This window comes from Vulpes lagopus, chromosome 6, assembly GCF_018345385.1.
Source record: "Vulpes lagopus strain Blue_001 chromosome 6, ASM1834538v1, whole genome shotgun sequence".
NCBI lineage: Eukaryota > Metazoa > Chordata > Mammalia > Carnivora > Canidae > Vulpes > Vulpes lagopus.
In genome coordinates this window covers 57,727,916-57,749,796 of record NC_054829.1, presented here as the reverse complement: position 1 = coordinate 57,749,796, position 21,881 = coordinate 57,727,916, and the positions used below count along the sequence as shown (strand labels likewise).

The following is a 21,881-nucleotide window of genomic DNA, read 5'->3' as shown; positions in this document are numbered from 1 at the left end:
TACTTTATGTATATATTCCACTTTTTAAAAAATCATTTCATGGGACAGCCCAGGTGGCTCAGCGGTTTAACGCCACCTTCAGCCCAGGGTGTGATCCTGGAGACCGGGGATCAAGTCCCACATCGGGCTCCCTGCATCGAGCCTGCTTCACCCTCTGCCTGTGTCTCTGCCTCTCTGTGTGTCTCTAATGAATAAATAAATAAAATCTTTTAAAAAAATCATTTCATAGGATAGAATGAATATAGTGAATAAACTATTAATTGTTCAGTATGGATAACACAGAGAAAAAGGAAGGCCTCAAGGAAATTTAACTTTGCCCTCTAGAATGAGTGGGATACAAATAAGCAGCGAGGAAAGAGGAGAGTATAGAAGAGAGAAACAGCATAAATGAAGCAAGGGTACATGTATGAGTATATTATATGAGAGGAGATAGTATAGAGGTCAACCTGGCAGGTACAGAGGTTCCTATGGGATATCAGATAGGTGAAGTAGGCTGAATTATTGAGAGCCTTCACAAGTATGCAAAGGCAGTTAGATTTCATGTGATAGGGAATAAGAAACCAGTGTAGACTTTTGAAGGCAGCAAAGGTTACTTGAAAGAAGTCGCATTTTAGGAACACTGGGCTCCCTTAGCACTATGGCAGATTAATTGAAGCAGGTTGGTTTTAGAAATAAAAGTACCAGCTAAGAAGCAATGATAATAATATAGTATAATAACAGACAACCTGTGCTGGTAACGGTGAGAATAGAAGAAAGGGATTCATATCAGAAACACTATAGAGAAAAACTACGATTTGGTGACTAAAGAGATGCAAAGGGTAAAGAAGTAGTCGATATTTTAAGATTTTCTGGCTAAGAAATAGAAACGACACAGTGCCATCAATAGAATGTCTTTAGTTCAATGCTAAGAACTAATTTCATTTTCTTTTTATGTAACCCTAACTTATAAACTTATGAGAAAAAATATTAAGTTGAGTTTGAGAACAGTACTGTCAGATGGCAGATATAAAACTCATCAAAATTGGCTTCCAGAAACTGAAAAGCAAAAGAAGGGAAGGCTTCTAAGGATTCTTCTCTGGGAATAATAGAAATACCCATGAGAATGTCTTTGGAATGATAGCAATTTAGATTATATAACCCTATTTCCCATATAATTAAACACTTTCTGTAGAGTTTAGTGCTAAAAGTCAGAATGTCCAAAATTATTCTGAACGATAAAGATTATTCTTAAGAGCTGTATCTCAAGCCATTAAAAGATAGGCCAAATGTCAAGGCTGTGGTTTGAGGTGTCATTCTTCAAAACGCAATACGTAACTCCTCTACTGGGCAAACAGCAGATCAGTTCCTGAGGTGGTATCATTAGCGATATCAGAATTAACTGAACCAGGCTGGTGGGCGAATATTTAAAAGTCAGATATAAGCAGCTGCGAGCAGCATATAGAAAGAATTTTTATAATTATTTTGTTTCAAAATGCACATACTGAGGATAGGTTATTAGCACAGATTTACAAAAATTATTCCCTCATATCATCTAGGTTATTTACTAAAATATTTCCATCAAAGTAAAGTAATGAAACACATACCAGAGGATGTAAACACTAAAATATTGCCCAAATCTAAACTAATCTAAGGGAAAATAATAATAAATTATAGTTCATGTATCATGCTTACAGAATATTTGAAAAAACCTTTATGATTTTATCAGAAGGTGGGTTTGAGGCTATTTTCTTCACACACGCAAGAATTGCTCTACCAATTAAGATAATAGTTCTCATTGGCCATACAAATTACTCTCTAATACTTAGTAAGTCAGAATCATTACAAATATATAAGGCCTTATTTATTTTCTTTGCTGCCAAATTTATGGTAGTTTCTAGAGTATAAAAATTTGTATGTATTGTTAACAGTGCAGATACTGTAAGTCTAAAGGAAACCATATGAAAAATCTATCTTAGGTTGGTGAATAAGTTACCCACTGTAAATAAATTAGAACATAAGTATAATTCACATTTGAGATCATTATAACTCATTCTCTGAAGCAGTTTGTTAATGTCCTGTCAGCTCAAAAGAGTTAATGCGCCCCTGTGTCACTAACATACTACCAATGAATAATCCTGATACTGAGAATAAAGCCCATTAATCCCTAATACTAACACTTTAACACATATAAGAAAGATATATGTGATTTAATTTCAAGTCTTCTGTGGTGCTTGAAAAGTATTAGCTGTGAAGTGAATGGATATTAAAGAATGGAAATTACATTTACCAGTGGCATATAAAAATCAGAAAGAAAAGAAAATCAGTCAGAAATGCTCATCTTCCTGTGCATCCAGAATTCCTTATCTATAAAATACAAAAAAAAAAGAAAAAAAAATATATGTGTGTGTGTGTGTGTAGAGTAGACAGTTTTTTAAATAGAGGAAGGTCTATTTATATATGTGGTATTGATCTTTATAACATTTTCTCTTTTATGTGTTGTTCTGATGGCAGTTTTAGTTAAATAATATATATTCTTTGACTATTATGTGTCATAAACTTTTCAGAGAAATCTTTTTCATGATTTTATTACTTTGCTAAATTTTGATGTTTTAGAAAGATTAATTTCTCTTATTTATATAAAGAATTTAGGACTCTATATAAAATATTTGAGTCTGATAACATACAGTTTTAAGCTACCAGAAATTAGCAGTGACTACCTAGCAGCCTAATAATAACATGAAAAAGATTAAACCTCAAACTTCTATTTACTATATCCTTATCTTGAAACCAAGAATCAGTTCTTCATAGGAAACAAACTTTAAGGACAATATTATTGAACGGTTTTCAAAACACTTAGAAGGAAATGACTTATCACTCTTAATTTTCAACAGAAGGCACTCTGAAAATAGACTGATATCTTAAATAGGACAGTGATACAACCAACAAACAGTCCATTTCAATCTAAAAGAAATAAAGAATTTCTGTGTACTTTCAGATGTAACTTAAGCAAGTGGTCATATATGGGTTATCCTAGAAGCTGGGGAGCAGGAACAGAACAGAAAAGCCAGAATAAGAAAAGGAAGAGGAATCTTCCCACAAATCTGCATCCTTTTTCAACATGCCACTGTCATACCGTTTCAATTCTTAGAAATCAAGAGTTGTTCTTGTTGTTGTTTAAAGATTTCATCTATTTGAGAGAGAGAGAAAGTGAAAGGGCATGAGCAAAGGAGGAGGAGCAGAGGGAGAAGCAGACTCCCTCCTGAGCAGGAGCCCAATGTGGGGCTCAATCCCAGGACCCCAGGATCATGACCTGAGCTGAAGGCAGATGCTTTGCCACCTGAGCCACTCAAGTGCCCCAGAAATCAAGAGTTTTTAATGAAAGCATTAAAATGATTGACCTCATTATCTACTTGTTTTTCCTATTTTTTGTCATGTGCCTGCTTATTTTTTACTCTGATATTTCTCCCATAGAAGGTGCATCAGTAATCCACATCCATGGCAACTCCATTTCTTTCTATGGTTCATTTTTGCTCCTTCCAGTATGAATCAAAACGAAGAGATGACAATGCTGGTTTTCAGAATCAGTAATTCATTGTTATCACATTAATTAAATCTCTCCTGAAGCAGAAAGGATAACCTTACCTTATTTCTTACTTAGGGTGAAATTTCATTTAACATCTTTCCCACCAAGCTCCCAAACTCCCTCCATTTAAAATGAGAGGAATCTATTCAGATAACTGCTTTATTATTTAATGTTCTTCTGCAAGGGCCCTTGAATATTTACTACAAGTCTTCACATGGAGTAGTTTGCTTTTTTATTCTTGAAAGCTTCTTTTAGGGGTTATCATCAAAATTTCAATCCATTTTTTAGAATTGAGAATGTAAATGAAATTCCTTTACTCCTTATTCCCTGTGTAGTATCTTTTCACAAACAAGTAAATAATACTTGATTTTTGACAGCCTGTTCTGCTAGTTACCAAGTATCAGTGATGAATAAAATACACATTGTACTTGCCCTCATGGAGGCTTGTTACTGGTGTTGAGTTTTCTTGGGAATCTTACATAGGATTTGAATATCCTCTCGTAGACAAAGTGAAAGAGTCCAATAAAATTGTCAGTTGATCTTAATTCATCCTATTATCTCAGTCACTTTATGATGTTAAGTTAGGAGATTTAAGCGAAATACTCTATTATCTTCTGTAAGTACTTTGCTAATAGTATCATCCACTCTACTAGTGCTGCCATAGACTAATTGGAATCCAACAGACATCTAGACATCTCATATACTAACAAAGTCTTAACGAAGCCCTGGGTAAAATGATAACCAGTTACTATTTTAAAATCCAAAATTTGAAATAAAATTACCTTAGAGATACTGTAACAAAGGAAATAAAGCTTTACTCCTTCTTCCATGTTCTAATTTTAAAATGAGGTAAAACAAAAGTAAAGAACATGAAGTTTTATATAATTTTTATGTTTGACTTTTATTTACTAGTCATCAAAATTAATACTAATGATATTATATTATGATATTATGATTGATTGACAAGCCTGATTTTTCAAAGTTACATAGAATACAGCAAATGCTTGCCCAGCATGAAATCTGCTTGAGATTCTCTCTTCCTCTACCTCTGCCCCTCCCCCTGCTCATGTGCATTCTCAAAATAAATAAATGAAATCTTTAAAAATAAAATAAGAGATAACTTTTCAGCATCTTGTCTATCTTAGATATTAGTGACATTGAATAAAGAATGTCATAATTTAAGCACAATTGAGTGTGCAGGTACTAAGATTTTTTATGTTCTATTTAATCTCAGAGATAAATCCAAATTTACTGGGATCCCTGGGTGGCGCAGTGGTTTGGCTCCTGCCTTTGGCCCAGGGCACGATCCTGGAGACCCAGGATCGAATCCCACGTTGGGCTCCCGGTGCATGGAGCCTATTCTCCCTCTGCTTATGTCTCTGCCTCTCTCTCTCTCTCTGTGTGACTATCATAAATAAATTTAAAAAAAATTTTTTAAATAAATAAATAAATCCAAATTTACTGCTTAATTTCTGAATGAATGAGTGATAATTCTTTAAAGATAATGATATCTTCTCATAATGCTTTATATAATGACATATCTGAGGAGCTAAATTAATCTATCCATACTATTTATATCCTTTGTTCTAGTTACTTGAAATATTTTTATACAGCAAAATAATTTATGGGAAATGATTGAATTGGATCTATCTTAAAATTTATGCGGGAAATCAAGCTAATTAGTAAAATGGTTAGTGATGATGCTTTAAAATTAAATATTGTTGATGGCATGTACACAATTTGTTTTCCTTTTCTTAGTATTATTTTATTTTTATTGATGCAGATCCAGCCAAAAATATCACTTGACAACAAACAAGGACAATTTTATATATAGACAGAGATGATAATCACATTCCTGGTTTTCATTTAAGAGATAATATAATCCCCAAAATATATCTGTTTTGGTATTTGCCTATAATTTTATATCTAAAATTTTAGTATCGGGGGGCACCTGGATGGCTCAGTGGTTAAGCATCTGCCTTTGGCTCAGGTCAGGATCCCAGGAATCCCCATGGGGAGCCTGGTTCTCCCTCTGCCTATGTCTTTGCCTCTTTCTCTGTGTCTCTCATAAATAAATAAATAAAATCTTTTTATAAATAAATAAATAAAATTTCAGTATCAGAAATTCACAGATTTGGGTATATTTTGTTTCATAATAAAATGCAGATACTCTTGGTAGCCTTTTTTTCAACATTGTTCTCAAAAACTTTATATTTTAAGGCAAATATTAAGAGTCAAAGGCAGGAGAATGTGAGAGAACTAGATTCCTTTTTTTAAAAAAAGATTTATTTATTTATTTATTTATTTATTTATTTATTTATTTATTTATTTATTTTAGACAGGGTGAGCAAGCAGCAGGGGAGGCATAGAGGGAGAGAGAGAATCCTGAAGTAGATTCCCTCCTGAGTGCAGAGCCTAAATGGGGCTCCATCCCAGGACCCTGAGATCATGGCCTGAGCCAAAGGCAGATAGATGCTTAACTGACTGAGCCACCTAGGTGCCCCATAGAGGACTAGATTCTTAATGGGAAGTGAAAGAAGTGTCATTGGGTTAATTTCTGCTCAGCGTTAGATTCAATTTTATTTTTTGGTTGTGGTTTTCTCTCTAGATTTCCTTATTACTGGTGGAATTCTGCTTTAAAAATTATCAAAATCAAATTATAAAACATAGCTTTTTTGGAAATAAAGGCAAACTTTGCCACTCTTACAGTTCTGCCCCATGACTTTCCCAAGTAAAACAAATGTTACTTGGACTACTTTATTAGACATGTAGGGAAGACATGACCCCAAATCATTTTGAGAACCATAATAATTTGGTAAACTTTATTTCCTGTGTATCATACTGTGTTTGGGATAGTGGAGGTTGTGAAAACAATGTATACTCAATTTACTGATTTGAAAGTTATTTTTAGGTCAAAACTAGAAAACTAGAGCCAAGAATGCTCAGCTTTTGCTGAATGTAGGGTTTTTTACTGAATATATTTAAACAAAACCTAGGCATGTACTATGCTTCAGCCTACATAGACTGTAAGTTTACATTTCAGTACTGATGGGAGTTCTTAAATCTCATGATAATTGTAAAATATTGGAGAGACCCGAACACAGTGAATCAAGTTAGTAGTAAGAGAGCCTTTTTAAATGCATTCCTTGGTTTGTACTTAGTCTCAAAGATTTTATGAGGATTATTAACAGGGTAGACAAATGCTTGATCCTGATTGTTACAGCATATCCATGTAAACTTATCAATGACATGTTAACCAGGCTAAGATTTTTCTTTTTAAAGATTGATTGATTGATTGATTGATTGATTGATTTTGGGGGGTAAGTAGGCAGACTCCCCACTGAGCATGAAGCCCTAGGCCAGGGTCAATTCCACAACCCTGAGCCTAAATCAAGAGTCAAACCCTAAACCGACTGAGCCACCCCAGCGCCCCCAGGCTAAGATTTTTTTTTTTTTAAGATTTTATTTATTCATGAGAGACAGAGAGAGAGGCAGAGACACAGGAAGAGGGAGAAGCAGGCTCCCTGCAGGGAGCCCAACATGGGACTCCATCCCGGATCTCCAGGATCACCCCCTGGGCTGAAGGCGGCGCCAAACCTCTAAGCCACAGGGGCTGCCCCAGGCAGATTTTTGACAATCTTTTTGCCAAGACTTTTTAAAAGTTTTCCTAGTCACTTGCATTGGTAAAGTTTTCTGAGAAATAGACAAATACTTTAAATCCGTTTTATAATTAAAATCTTAAAAAGTGGTACTCATGTAGAATCCCTATTTATTATGACTTACAGTGAAATATTTGTGATGTCCTTTTCAAAATAGTTTATATTAATTTATATAGTAGATAATTATCCTATATCTTCTTTCCTTCAGTAAATTGGCCTGGGGATAATTACTTTGGCTTTCTATATTCCTGCCAGTATCAATTTTCCCTCATTTTCTCTAGTATAAATACATTTGAAATCTTACTTTAGCTATCAATGTTATAATTTCCTATTGGAGATAAATAAATAATGCCCATTTCCAAATTAACCACAATTTATTATTAACAGTGAGTTTGCTAACAAGAATACAAAAATGTTTTAGGCTTTAAATTTTACAAAAAACAAGATATGTTTCTAAGTCCATATCTATTTAATAGTGAACCTATTAAAAAAAGATGATGTCTTTTTTGGTAAGGCAAAAATGCATGATACCTTCATAGTGTGGTTAGGTTGGTAATATTTTGGAATTTATTATTCACTTTTAATAAAGAATGACTCATGGACTTTTCAGTGAAGTTTTTCAGTAAATCTATCTTGAGTGTTGAAGCACAGGTAAATCAATCCTCAAAATTAAATTTAAAAATAGAGTAAGTGCTATATGCTATGGACCATACTGTGCATGATGTCAACTTAAGCAAGCAATGGTGTACAAACTCATCATATTTGTCAAATATCACCACAGCCCAGAAACTCTTGTTTCCATGCCATAGATCATCAGGTAGACCTGTTTGGATATCTGTTAGAGCCCAAATTAAGCCCGTTAGATACTTGACTGAAATGGTTAACAGTGCTTTTGGATGGTACTCTATAGCCAATCCAGTTACCATTGTTGCAGACCCACCCAGTCCCTCACTGATGTACCCACTGAGTGCTTATTATGCTCTGGCAGCCAGGCTGTTCCCAGTTATCATATATACTGGGTCTTTGCAAGTCTAATTGCATCTCAGGAATTAACCTCTATAACTGGTAGGTAAGGAGGAAGAATTCTAATATATTTTTATTTTAATAGTTATTTAACAGACTATCTCAGAATATCTTTGTGGACAAGATCAAGAAGTGATTTCACAGTTTAGAGAATTCATAGCTTATTGAATAGGAATACATATTATGATGCTGTAAGGTTGTCTAGAAGAGTTGTCTCAATAGTTTTTTGTTCAGCATTTTTTAATACCTAAGTTAAAAACATAAAAGCTAGCTTATCATAAGTACAAAAAGTAATAAACTCAAGATGCCAGAAGATAGTAAATTGCTGGAAAAGTAGCTGAACTTACCAAGATGAAATCTAACATGGATAAAAGTAACATCTTGCATTTAATATCAGTATTGTGGAACAAAAATGGTCATGAATTTTTTGCAACTGCTCTTGTCAAAAGGTGAAATTTATTCCCCTACTCTGTGAATCTGGGCTGACCTGTGACTCCCATTAACCATAAAATAAACCAAGCGATGTTGTACAACTTCTAAACAAGGCTTCAAGAGGCCTTACTGACTTCAGTATCACTCTTACTGATGTGTTCACTAGGTAAATAAGTCTGGGCTCATCTGTTTGAGCATAAGATACTGCAGAAAGACAGAGTCCTAGCAGAAGTCAGCACCACCTGTCAGGCACGTGAGCACTCTGCCCCAATTGACTGCAGCTGAATGAGTGATGTCCGGTCAAGGCTAGCAGAATTGCCCAGCTGCTCCAAGCCCAAATTGACACAATTAAATAAAACAGCTGCTGTTTTAAGCCATTTTGTTTTGTGGGGCTTATTGTGTAGCCATAAATTAAAAAGCAATTATTAATTATATATGTCCAAACAGGAGAGACTTGGTTTGGCTTGGGAGGCAAAGCAGGAGTTGAACCCTCAACCAACTGAGCTACCTAGGTGCCTCAGGGCCAATATTTTTAAAGATAATAGACATACTAAAGAACATGCACAAAGAATATAAATAATAGTGAGCAGTCTAACTTTAAGGTACCAGCCATTTGAAGACTGGAAGTGTAAATAATGAAATACGGTAAAGACATGACAGCTCTCTTAACATTTTGACACCTCATATGGAAATCAAGTAGGGTAATGATTTAAAGGGTAGGTCCAGGTAGATGAGCGGGAGATCCAAGGAGGCAGGTTTCCAATTAAAATAAGGAATAATTTTGAGCCATATAATTATTACTCAATTCCCCATTTTTACCACCCTACATTCTTCACCATGACTTCTCAGCCCAGTCTCCGATCTACTCCTATCCTCACCTTTTCACTTACAAACTCTCTCTTCATTGTGTTCCAAATGTAAATAGTTGTCTTTTCTCAATTTCATTCTTTCCTCATATAATATTTATTTCTTATGTGTTCTTTTATGAAGAAAGGTGAGATTGATGAACCCTGCTTATGTGGCCACGTCTCTATATATTCACAAATATATGTGTCTCTGTCCATGTTTAGTAGCATCAGTGTGTCCTAGTCCGTATTCTTCAGTTATATTTTGTGGCTAAAATGGAACAAGAACTTCTTATCTCATCAGTTTATGCATGTGAGAGTAGGTGCACTCCATCTGTTAGCTGTTCGGTCTCATAGCTCTGTGATTCCTCCCTCCCTATCTTTCTCTCTTTCTCTTTATTCCTCTGATCTCCGCTCTTTTCAGTCTGCTTTCTGGAACCTTCTTTCTATTGTTACTACCTTGCATTGATCCACAACTTCTGCACTGAATGTTTCACACACACATTCTACCTGAAACTTGAATTTATCAAGGACACTTATTTCTTAGGTGCCCGCTGGACACCTGTCTTTTTCCCATACCCAAATACTAGGAAGGAGAATACTTCTGGTTCCCCTTTGCCACTTTCATATTTTCCTGGATTGATGTAAAAACCCTCCCTCCTTTGAGATACCATACAGCTTTCTCATTCTCTATCTCTCTTCTTTATTTTTTAAAGATTTTATTTATTTATTTATTCATGAGAGACACAGAGAGGGAGAGAGGCAGAGACACAGGCAGAGGGAGAAGCAGGCTCCGTGCAGGAAGCCCGATGTGGGACTCGATCCCAGGACTCCAGAATCATGCCCAGGGCTGAAGGCAGGCGCTAAAGCACTGAGCCACCCAGGGATTCCCTCTATCTCTGCTCTTAAGTAAGATATCTACTCATCTCCTGGTCAGTGCCATTCCCTTTAAATTGGTCTCAGGTGTCTGATTCAGTGTCTTCCTCTCTATTCCAACTTCTGTATTCATGCTAGAAACTTCAATATCACAGTCAGTCATGTACCCTTTCCTTTGTCTCTTGAATGCTAATGACTTTTACCTCTTATCTATTTCAGCTATAATGGATGTTGCCAGAACTTTCTATATCTGAAATCCTAAGATCAAAATTGCCTCTTTCATAATAACCACAGCCTTATTCCAACTACTCTTGCTTTTTAGCTTCTACACAAATCCAGACATCTGGTCCCTTAGTCCTTTCATTTTTCCTGAACTAACACCCCTTAACAACTCACTTTCTTCTCTACCCCATCTGAATTCTAAGTTTAATCACTTTCTCTCGAAAACACAGTCTTCTCATACTCTTGTCCTACAAATAGTCATTAACTCTCAAATACTTCTATTATTTTCCCTCTCCATATTTATCCCCAAAGTATAGGCCTGATGTGGAAAACAAAAGTCATACTACTATGATGATTGATCAGTATCTCTTACAAACTTACAGTCTCTAACTACAGCTGGATCATCAGTCTCACCTCATATTTCTTTGACATATTCCAAGTCACCTCCCTTTCCTGTCACATTAAGCTTCACCATTTTCCTCTAGCTTTGTTCTTTCCCCTACACTTTCAGTGGAGAACTGTGCCTCCCATTCCATGGGGAAAGTTGAATCTAGCAGACATAAATTCTATCAGTCCTGTTGATTACTACCTTCTTGAAATGCTCTTCTTTGGATTATGTAACATCACCTACACTTGATCCATCTTTTCTTCCCTATTTCTTCAAATTCTTTTGCCAATCTCTTTACTTTAAATATCTATTTTCATTTGGTTTCTTTTCTATTCCCATTTCTCTTCTCCTTTCTTATTCCTCTAAGCATTTCCATCGACTCCTATGGCTTCAGTTACAACCTAGAGCAACCTAGTCACGGCCTACCTCTTCAACCTCATAGAAACGAGGCCATTCTCCACCCTCTTACTTCATGATCCTCAGAAAACATACTCCCAATAGCATTTGACCCACATCATGCTTTTCATAGTTCTGTGCCTTCGAGATATTTCCTCTGTCTTGAATGCCAATCCTGCCTCCTCTCTACTCCTGCCCTTTTTAAGATGTCCATTTCCTTCTTATTCTTCAATACTTAACTCATGCAAAATCAGGAAGACTTTATGTGCCTTTTCTCTTCTCCCCTAACCAAACTAGTCTCTGTTTAATATCTATGTATCCTTTTATTACAGCATTTACCAATAACTTATTTGAGTAATCCATATAAAGATCTACTTTCCCACCTTACTGTTCCTTATAAGCAGGGAGCATGTTCTGTTTTTTGAATGATCAATGCCTAGAATAATACCTGGTACATAGGAGTTACCAAACAAGTGCTTACTAATTGAACTTAAATATCTATCATAAACCTAGAATTCTCTCTTTAACAGACTCTTATATCTAAGTGTCTACTCAACATTCCCAATTACCTGTCCCACCAACACCTCTAATTTATATGTACTATAAATATAAATATGTACTATATATAAAAGCTAAACTCACACACACACACACACACATTCTTCTATTCTTCCTCTATTTATCCTTAGTTACCACTATCTATCTAGTCACCAAAACCAGACATGCAAGAGGAATCCTTCTTGCCCACCCATCTCTCGCCATCGTACCCTCAAAAGTCACTAAGTTTTTGAATTTCGTATCCTAGATATTGTTCAGACTTATTCCCTTCTTTCCATCTGCACTGCTATAGTTCTAGTTCAGGCCTTCACCTCTCACTAGGGTATTTTTTATTACTATTAATCTTCATAACAAAATTTTACTGTTTTAACCATTTTTAAGTGTACAATTATATGGTCTTAAATACATTCACGTTGTCGTTGTTGTGCTCACTAGAATTATTTTAATCAGGAGCTATTTGGGCTTCCTGCCCATAGGCTAACCTACCTCCATCCCATCCTACATTCTTGCCAGTGTAATCTTTCTAAAGAGCAAATGATGTTACTAGATGAGTTAAAGCCCATTCATTGCTTCCCAGTGTCTATATTAATGGTTTCATCACAAAGTTTGCATAGGTCCAAGATGAAATGAGACAAAGTTTTTCTAAATTTTTTCAACTTCATGAATGCCAACATTAATCAAGATAAATAGTGAAACATGCATGAGAGACAAAATTAATTTTGTTTTAGATATGCTGAGTATATATGCCAACGGAATAAGCAAGAGGAGATGTCTTGACAGCAGCTGGGTATCTGTATCTGAAACTCAGAAGGGAGTTTTAGGATGGAGGCTATGTATTTGGGAGTTACAAGCATAGAGGTGGAATCAAGGAAACAACATTTTTTGAGGAAAGTATGGAAAGCATAAAGAAAAAGGCAATAAAATAAATACTATAAATAAATAAATAACAGCCATAATCCCAAAAGAAAAAACTACATCTATAGTTTTTTCTTACCCTGCTTCCATGGTTGAAAGTAGGCAAGATCTTTGATAATGGCAAACCCTAAGTGAAGCATTTCAAATGTCTTCTATCTCCTCTGCCAGACAGAGGTTGTTATCCATCTCTCTTGGATTTCCCTCTTTCTCCTTGGGAAAAAAAAAAAAAGTTTAAAGCCAGATACGTTTGATGGGATAACCTCATTGCCTAAAGTAGAAGGAATAGTTTTTCCGGAGAGAGGACTGTCAAGCCAGTAAGAATTTCCACTCTCGCATTAACAGATACAAAAATTACTCTCAAAAATAGAACCTGTACTGAGATTTTTACTTTGGTACAGTTCTCTTGGTGATGAGGAATTTGTTCTGTTTTCACACCTTTCTATTGCAAAATATATCTATGTAATCAGTAAGAGTCCTTCAGGCCCACCAAAATTCCAAAACATGTCTCAAAAGTTGTAGTACTTTGGAAGCAGTATAGAACATCAAAGATGTCAAAGAGGTGGTAATTAGACTTAGTATCACATCCTAGCTCCAAAAGTCACTCGCAGTGGGGCTCTGATCAAATTACTGTCTATATGTTTTGGTTTTGTCAGCCAATGATAATGTCTACTCCATGAAGTTACCATGAAAATTAAGTGTGTGTATAATTCACTTCTCATAATTCCTGGCATATAATCAATATTAAGAATTAATTACCATTTGGGGCGCCTGGATGGATGAGTCAATTAAGCATCCCACTCTTGATTTCGGCTTAGGTCGTGATCTCAGGGTCAGGAAATCGAATCCCGAGTAAGGCTCCGTACTGGGTGTGAAGCCTGCATAAGATTGTTTTTCCTCCCTCTCCCTCTGCCTCTCCCCACCCCACTCACACACACTCTCTCTCTAAAATAAATTAATTTTAAAAATAAATTTAAAAAATAATTACTATTTAAAATATATCACAATATTCATTGAGAATAAAAAATAAAAGTAAACTGATTAGGAATATTGGTAAATAACTAAGTTCACCTGATGGAAAATTACATATTCCATTGTAGTACCTACATATTATCTAAACACATAGAAAATATAAAAAGAAAGAAGTTTTCTATCTAAAATATAGCTTTAAATATTGTTTCAAGTTTATATAGAAATTTTACTATGCCAAATAGTAGTAGTTTGTAGCTATTATTTTCCAAAGATGTGCAATATCATCAATCCACTTTCTTAATGTGTTACTAAAATGGCAGGTGAAATACACCAACAGATACTTTCCCAATTTGACTTAAGTCAGAACTTGAGAAAATTTTTAATGAAACTAAATAATTCATTAACCTATAGTCTGAAATCTGTGACTCTTAGTAACCCAAGTCCTAGTGGAAGTAACTTTGAACTACGAACAAGGAAACCAGGCCCAGATTTGTTCCTCTTTTACCACAGGCCTCGTATAAGGGTTTACTTGTCTGCTTCAGTTTCTTCATATTTAAAACGGAGAAATCCTAATCCTAGCTCTAACCCCTTTCCTATGTCATGAAGCCCTTGGGAAACTATCGTTGAGTAACATGTAAAGCAGTTGGAACCCAATTCAGTAAGCTACATAATTTTTTAAAGGTATTGTTGATTTGGACAGTAAAGAATAGCCTGCAGGCCAATCCTGCAAGGTGCTTCAACAGACATACATAGCTACCTTCCTGTTGGCACCGTCCACATTTGGCAGGTGTATTCCATTCCTTACAGGAAGGAATAGGTGCTTCATTGTGTTTCAGAAGTCAGTAAGCTTTTACAGAACTAAGTAATTGACATTTTTTTCATTTCTGAGATCAGATTTTCATAAATCATTCAACCTGGATAAACCGAGAATGTGGTTGATCTAGTAATTGTTGAAACATAGTAAAGACAGCACAAGACGTGATATTTAAGTATTTCCTTCTAACCTTTTACCTTAGCAAGATATAAGAGTTTGAAATGTAAATATGTCCTAAGGTATAAAAAGGGAATTAAAGTAATATGAGACTATTAGTAAAGGAAAAGTCAAAAGGGACACAACACCGATTCATCTCAGTAATATGGGATTCCATTAATTCTGAATTCATAGTAATAATAGTAACTCTGCCGAGTGCAGCATACTTTTACATTATGAAGAAGGTTTTTTTTTTTTGATAGTAGTATAAATGATATTGTGGTGGAGGGATATAACTAACCAACTTGAAATTAGTATTTTCTGACTTTCTTACGATATATGCCAAAAAATGCTGATAAATGGCCTGTCCATATTTCTACTGGAGTCCTTTTTTAACAGTTCATTGAGGTTACTATCATATTTTAACAACACATTTAAATTTTCATACTGATATTTTTCTTGCCCCTCCTCCAGTATTTAGGATAGTGAAACTTTGTCTTAAAGAATTTATGTATAAATCATACAGAATCATTTTCAGAGTATATAAGATAGCACTAGTTTTTATCACTAGGGAAAATCCAACTAATACAAATTGGCCTGTGAACACAATGAATTGTCCAGTGAGTCTTCAGTAGTCTGAAGCTATTTTAGTGGACACATAATACTTTTGTATAATTTTTTGCATTTGAGAAATTTGTGGTAATAAACTTAGGCAAAATTTGCCTTTTTACTCTAAGATCATTACTAACATTTCTCAAAGCACAGATTTTTGTTGCACTGAATTATTTTGTTTCATCTTCTTATTTTGATAACAGAATTCAGTATATGTGAAATCATCCAATAAACTTAAGCTAGCTTTCAGTGTCACATGCAGCTGATTAGTCATGTAAACCTAGCATGTATGACACCAAGAATACCCTCATTCCTTTAGTGTCTAGCTCTGTGCTGTGTTTATTTGCAAAGGACCCTCATGCATGGATCCATATAAATGAGGCAAGCTGGAGCAGACTAGACTATGTCGCTCACCAGTCTTTGAGGAGGAAGATTGTGTATATGAAAACTGGAATATTTCTGTGTAACATCAAACGGGATTTTTCGTTGAGGTTTTATGTTTTCAGTAAAAAAATAAATAAAAAAAAATAAAAGGAAAAAATTAATGGTCTGATTCCATCATCTCTTGTCAAGCAAAATCTCACTGATCCGCATGAATGTCATCTCCCACCCTAAGAACATTACAGAATGGACTTCTGAACTTTTGACTTTATTTTCAGTATAACTGGTGTATTTTTAATCAACTAAAGAAAATTACTTACCTTTGACTAGAAACTATAGAATCATTGCTAAGCTATTTATATTATTCAAAAACTTTTTTTAAATGTAGTACAGAAAGTCTGGTTTTATTAGCACCAAATCATTTGTGCATATTTAAGTTATTTTCAGGCCACTAAACTGAAGTTTTTTTCCAACTAGCTACCTAATTCCTGATTATTTTCATCAGCTGACTCTGTGAAGAAGGGAGAAATTTAATGCCTAAGAATTCTATAACATATTAGTGTGTCACTAATGTAGCTCAGTAACAGGTGTAATAAGATTGATAGTATTTCTATATTGAAATATGTACTTCTTAGGTAAAAATCAGTTTGAAACTGCTCTACATCTCATGTGCCATCTTCTCATTGCATAGAAAATTATTCATTCGCAGCCTTAATGCAGGCAGGCAAATGTATTGAAATGAGTATGTTGTATTTTTCATGGAGCATCTAATGCTGACATAATCTGAAGATCTGGGTTAAAGTTTGTGTTGTTACTGTTTTTTTAACCTCAGATACTTGGCACTCTGCACCAGTATGTCTTGCTGACAGTAATGCTTTGTCTCTTAACATGACTACCAGAACTGCTTGGTCACAGGCAAATACTGTTCTTTTTCAGCCAAAACATTCCTGACAATAACTGCACTTTTTATATTCTTTTTTTCCCCCCTTCCCGCCCTTCTGCCCCCAACTTAGGTTGGAAAGGCTAGTGGACGTCCTGAGGAAGAAGGTTGGAACAGGGACCATGAGGACAGTGATCTGACTGAAAAAACGACAGTCTGGGGAAGCAATCACATCTGGTGACCAGGCTGCTTCATTCAACACTGTGTAAACACTAAAGCCTTAACTTAGCAAACAGTTGTTAGAAGTGGGACACTCCAACCACATTCCAAGCTGAGATAAAATCAAATCACAAATGTTTAACCACTTTGCTGCTGACTTGAGTTATTTATCCAAATGTATTAACTACAGACTTTTACCAATGAGTAGCTATAAAGTTGCAGCTTATTTTGTAACTATTTTATATCTCACTGTATTTAATATAAATCTTTTTACCAAGAGACCCTTATAGGTCATATCTTCACATAAGGCCCTTTCTGAGTCAAAATACAGCAAAGTAAATATTGTCTAAACCTTAATCCACTGTGTTAGGTCAAAACTTCAAATACATGCATTTTTCAATATAGAATTTATTTCTTAACTGATGAGAGAAGCTCAGACATGAGGGGGTACATAGTCTTCCTCCAATGCATACACATAATCTTTGTTAGTATTAAAGAATATATTAAGTATAAATACCAAGAATTAAATATATAATTTGCTCCAATAAGAGTTTGGTACATTAAAATTATATTTTGTTTCACTTCATGATTTTTGTTTCACTACAAATAATGCAAACAATTTTCAATAAAAAAGATATTGTTCATGTGTACTTGTAAATTCATATTGTCAGTATTTCTTAGTGTTGTGTCTGAATAATTGTCTAAACTCTATTGAAGCTATAGAAATTGCCAAGTCTAATAGGCTGGGACACCTTTGGCTTGAAAATTAGCATGTGCTAGCATGACTCTAAAAGGCAAGAGGCCATCAAACATGTTAAGTGTTATGTTTTTATTATCTTTATTTAGATTATCATTTGAATTTATGTTCTGGAGGAGGGGAATCCTATATACAATAAAATTATAATGTAAAAATATAAGGACATGGAAAAAAGAAAGCTGGCAATTTGGTTTGATTACCTACTTTTTCTTTTAAAAGATAATTTGAAATAGTTACAGCATAGCAGTCACTTCTCATCATATGAAATTTTGAATAAAACTAAGGTTTTTGTATTTAACTATAGGAAAAAATCTCTTCTTTTTTTAGATTGAATAGATAAGAGGGCAGTAGATGAAATAGGCAAGTAGAGATTTAATTAATGAAAATTTTGTAGGAAAGTGAAAATCTTTCTAAGTTCATACAATAATTTATCTTTAAGATTGAGCTAAGTTATCTACTATTGCTTATTTTTGGGACAAGAACGGGATAATTTATTGCACCATTCTTTCATACACCAATGGAGATTATTTTTTTATTTTTTACTTTGAAGGAAAATATAACATGCTTTATCACAGGGTAGCAAAAAAATCATAACGTTAACAAATTCTATTTCTTCTTCATTAAATGTATTAAATTAACTGGCAGCTGGAACCATCCCACTGAGTTGAAATTTAGAATTTACTCATGTTCCCTGCTTTTAATTATTTTTTAAACTATTACAATTAGAAAATAAGAAACATCAGGGGATAGAAATAAGCCAATTGGATTTCCTCTATAGCCCTAAAGAGAATTATAGACCAGTGACTATATAAACAGAGAAATTTGAAATAATTTGGGTATGCATGGAGTCTTGTCTCTGGACTCTGACTGAAACATGTGGCAGCTCCCTGTGTGAAAGAACAGTTGCTTTCAAGCCATGCAGGTAAATAAAGAGGAACAGTTCTCATCACAAAATAGTCCATTCCTGAATCCTCTTCAACTAAATCACGAGTCAGCTTGAATTTTCAGTTTAGTCCTGTAGAAGAGACACATCTATCTTGAGTTATTTGCTTGGGGTTTTAGAAAACACACAGTAAGTAAGCATAAGGACATTTTACAGTTTCCCAAATTCTCTTTCTGAACCCTAAATGATCAGATTAGAGCAACCAATTCCTGTAATTAGTATCCAGAACTTTTAAAGAATTTGATATTATGAAGCTAAATTCATAAAACAATTCTAACATTTACTATTGTCAGTGTAGGTAATCTCCACCAAAACATCACATCCCCTTGAAAATGAGTTGTGTACAGAATTCCAAATGCTAAATATTACAGCCAAATATTATCATTAATTGATTTCTTGCACCAGCAGTGTTTCATACAGTCTCTACTTTTTTTTGTGAATCACCCAGCTCACTGAAGATCAGTTCTCCACATATTCATTAATAATGCAATTTCAGAAGTGTTCCAGGCAGTATCCCATTGCCCGGAGATGTTGCTTTGAGTTTGCCCTAAATACGATCAACTCTAATTCCTATGGTAAGGTGAGAATTCACTTACTGTTGTAAAAATGAGTAGTTTAGAAGAAAAGCAGAAAAGATAATACAAACATGTATAGCACTTAATGATTTATAAAGTCCTTTTTTATTTGATCGTATCAACAATCATATAATAGCAATAATAATAAATTATATATATGTATCAGCCACATAATGATGATGATAATTGTAGTAGTATTGTTATTACATTTTACAATGAGGAAATAGGCTCAGAGGAACTAGGAATTTGCCAAGGATTGGCTAGGACTTACAACTGAGGTCTTATGAATAAACTCCATGTAGCTATACTTCTCTAAACCTTTCTATAAGAATTTTAACTCTTGGGATCCCTGGGTAGCTCAGCAGTTTAGCACCTGCCTTCGGCCCAGGGCATGATCCTGTGGTCCCAGGATCAAGTCTCACATCGGGCATCCTGCATGGAGCCTGCTTCTCCCTCTGCCTGTGTCTCTGCCTCTCTCTCTCTCTCTCTCTCTCTCTCTCTCCTCTCTGTCTCTCATGAATAAGTAAATAAAATCTTTTTAAAAAATTTAACTCTTGCAATTTTTATTATTATTGTGCAATTTCTTTTCTACACATACCTGTGAATTCACTAACAATCGAGATGATAAGCATTTCTTTCAAAGAAGTACAACAATGTGAACCCCATGGGTAAATAGCACCACATTATTACCACTTCTCTATAATATTATAGTAGCAGCATACTTTGCCTTAGGCTTCACTCATTAGGAAGGACAATTCATTGTTAGTAAAAAATAACCGTGAGTTGCTTTGTACTATTTATAATTTGGCCTGATACTAAAACCTGACAGTGTAGTTTTATCAAATGGTGGTCTGAACTTCAAGGCTTACTTTACCTCTTAGAGCAACTATTAGAGATAGAACTGGTGATAAGCCAGATTATTGGTTATAAGCAAGGTATAAGCAGTTATAGCAAAGTTATTAATTAATTATGAATATGAGAAATTTAACTCTACTTTTATAACTAAGCCATTATGCTAAAAATATGCAAAATATTTGAAATATTTTAACATTTTCCTTATTCAATGAGAAAGGCGATCCTTTGTATATATCCTTATTCAAATAAACTGAAGAATCTTGTCAGTGCCTTACTAATAGAACTAGTTTACTTCACAAAAATGTTAGAATATTAAAAATTTGTAGTTTTAATATTGGTTGTAGTTGCATAGAAAAGCATTTTTATATGTAGTATTTTTGAAGGTGATAGATATTTTTAAAATTTTATTTTCACATACTCATGACTAATGAGTCAGTATAATGATAAAATAACCATGACTTACACATTTTATCTTCTCACATTTGGTTTGAATGGAACCCAGATTTTTCCCAAGACATTATTTTGTTGTTAACTATTATTTACAACTAATCTATTGACCTATTCATATCTGTGTACTTAGATGTATACACACTGACACACACACACAAATACATACGCCTTTTTAAAAATTTGATTTATAAGTCCACTGTTAGGCTTCAGTGACTTCAGTATTTTGTTCATGTTTTATTAGAAATGCATGTAGTTTCTGAGGCTTTTAAACAAATACGTGGAATGGTTGAAAGATTTATATTGCTCATGCTTAACTAAATATGTCATCTCTAGAAAAGATGTGGTTTATTTTGGCACTGTTTTAAAAACTCAAATATTTTAAACATTTGTTAAGTTGGAGCTTGCACATTTGAACTATTAGCATGCGTTCCAGAATAGATTCTCAAGTTACCAAACTTTTATAATCCTTTTATTAGAATAATCTTTTTTGAAAGGGTTTTTTTTCTGTTCTTTTTTATTATGTACTTTAAGTTAAATTTATAGAAGTTGGAGTTATTTTTAATGTGGGATTTTGTAAGTAGAATGAGACAATGATGAATATATTTGAGAATCATTAAAATATTGTATGCCATTAATACTTCCTCACAGAAATCTTAATATACTTTATTTTTATTTTTTTAAAGATTATTTGAGAGAGAGCATGAGTGCGGGGGGAGAGAAAGGGAGAGGGAGAAGCAGACTCCCTGCTGAGCAGGGAGCCCAACACGGGGCTCAATCTCAGGACCCCAAGACTCATGACCCAAGCCAAAGGCAGACACTTAACCAGCTAAGCTAGCCAGGCACCCTGTTAGCTTCCTCCTAACCATATTTACCCAAAGTAAATAAGAGTACAGAGAAACCTCTGTAATATTTTATTGCTATAATTTTATTTTGTATTTAAATAGTTTTTAAAGGTTCCTAAGGTACCTAAAAAAAATTGTTCATATCAATTTTTATCTTTATTAAACTTGCTAAGGAAGTGGCTCAGTCAGTTAAGCATCTGCCTTCAGTGCAGGTCATGATCTCAGAGTCCTGGGATTAAGCCCTGCTTTGGGCTCAGTGCTCAATGGGGAGCCTGCTTCTCCCTCTTCCTCTGCCCCTCCCCCTTGCTCATGCTCGCTCTCTCTCTCTCTCTCTCTCTCTCTCTCAAATAAAAATGTTTAAAAAAGAAAAAAAAATCTGGGAAAGGAAATCAGTTCTCTTAATGAGAAAATAACAGATTGATTCAAATCTGCTGCAAAGCAGCACCTCTACTAATTGTGGAATTTTGCTATAACCAATAGCTGAAATCTAAAAACACTTCTTCTGTTTAATTATTCAGTCAAGGTTAGGTAATGTAAATACCTTACATATAC

The 21,881-nt window shown here is 34.5% G+C and overlaps 1 protein-coding gene across 9 annotated transcripts in view; it reads left to right on the top strand.

Annotated features, from left to right (window-relative positions):
• MIPOL1 (mirror-image polydactyly 1) overlaps nucleotides 1–17,557 on the top strand; it is a 320,655-nt gene extending 303,098 nt beyond the window's left edge. For all 9 annotated transcript variants that reach the window (XM_041760079.1, XM_041760083.1, XM_041760075.1 and 6 more), the window contains one exon: nucleotides 16,822–17,557. In XM_041760079.1, coding sequence (XP_041616013.1) covers nucleotides 16,822–16,888 — 67 coding nt within the window. In that variant the 3' untranslated portion in view covers nucleotides 16,889–17,557. The remainder of the gene's footprint in view (nucleotides 1–16,821) is intronic.
• Nucleotides 17,558–21,881: the final 4,324 nt, after the last annotated feature.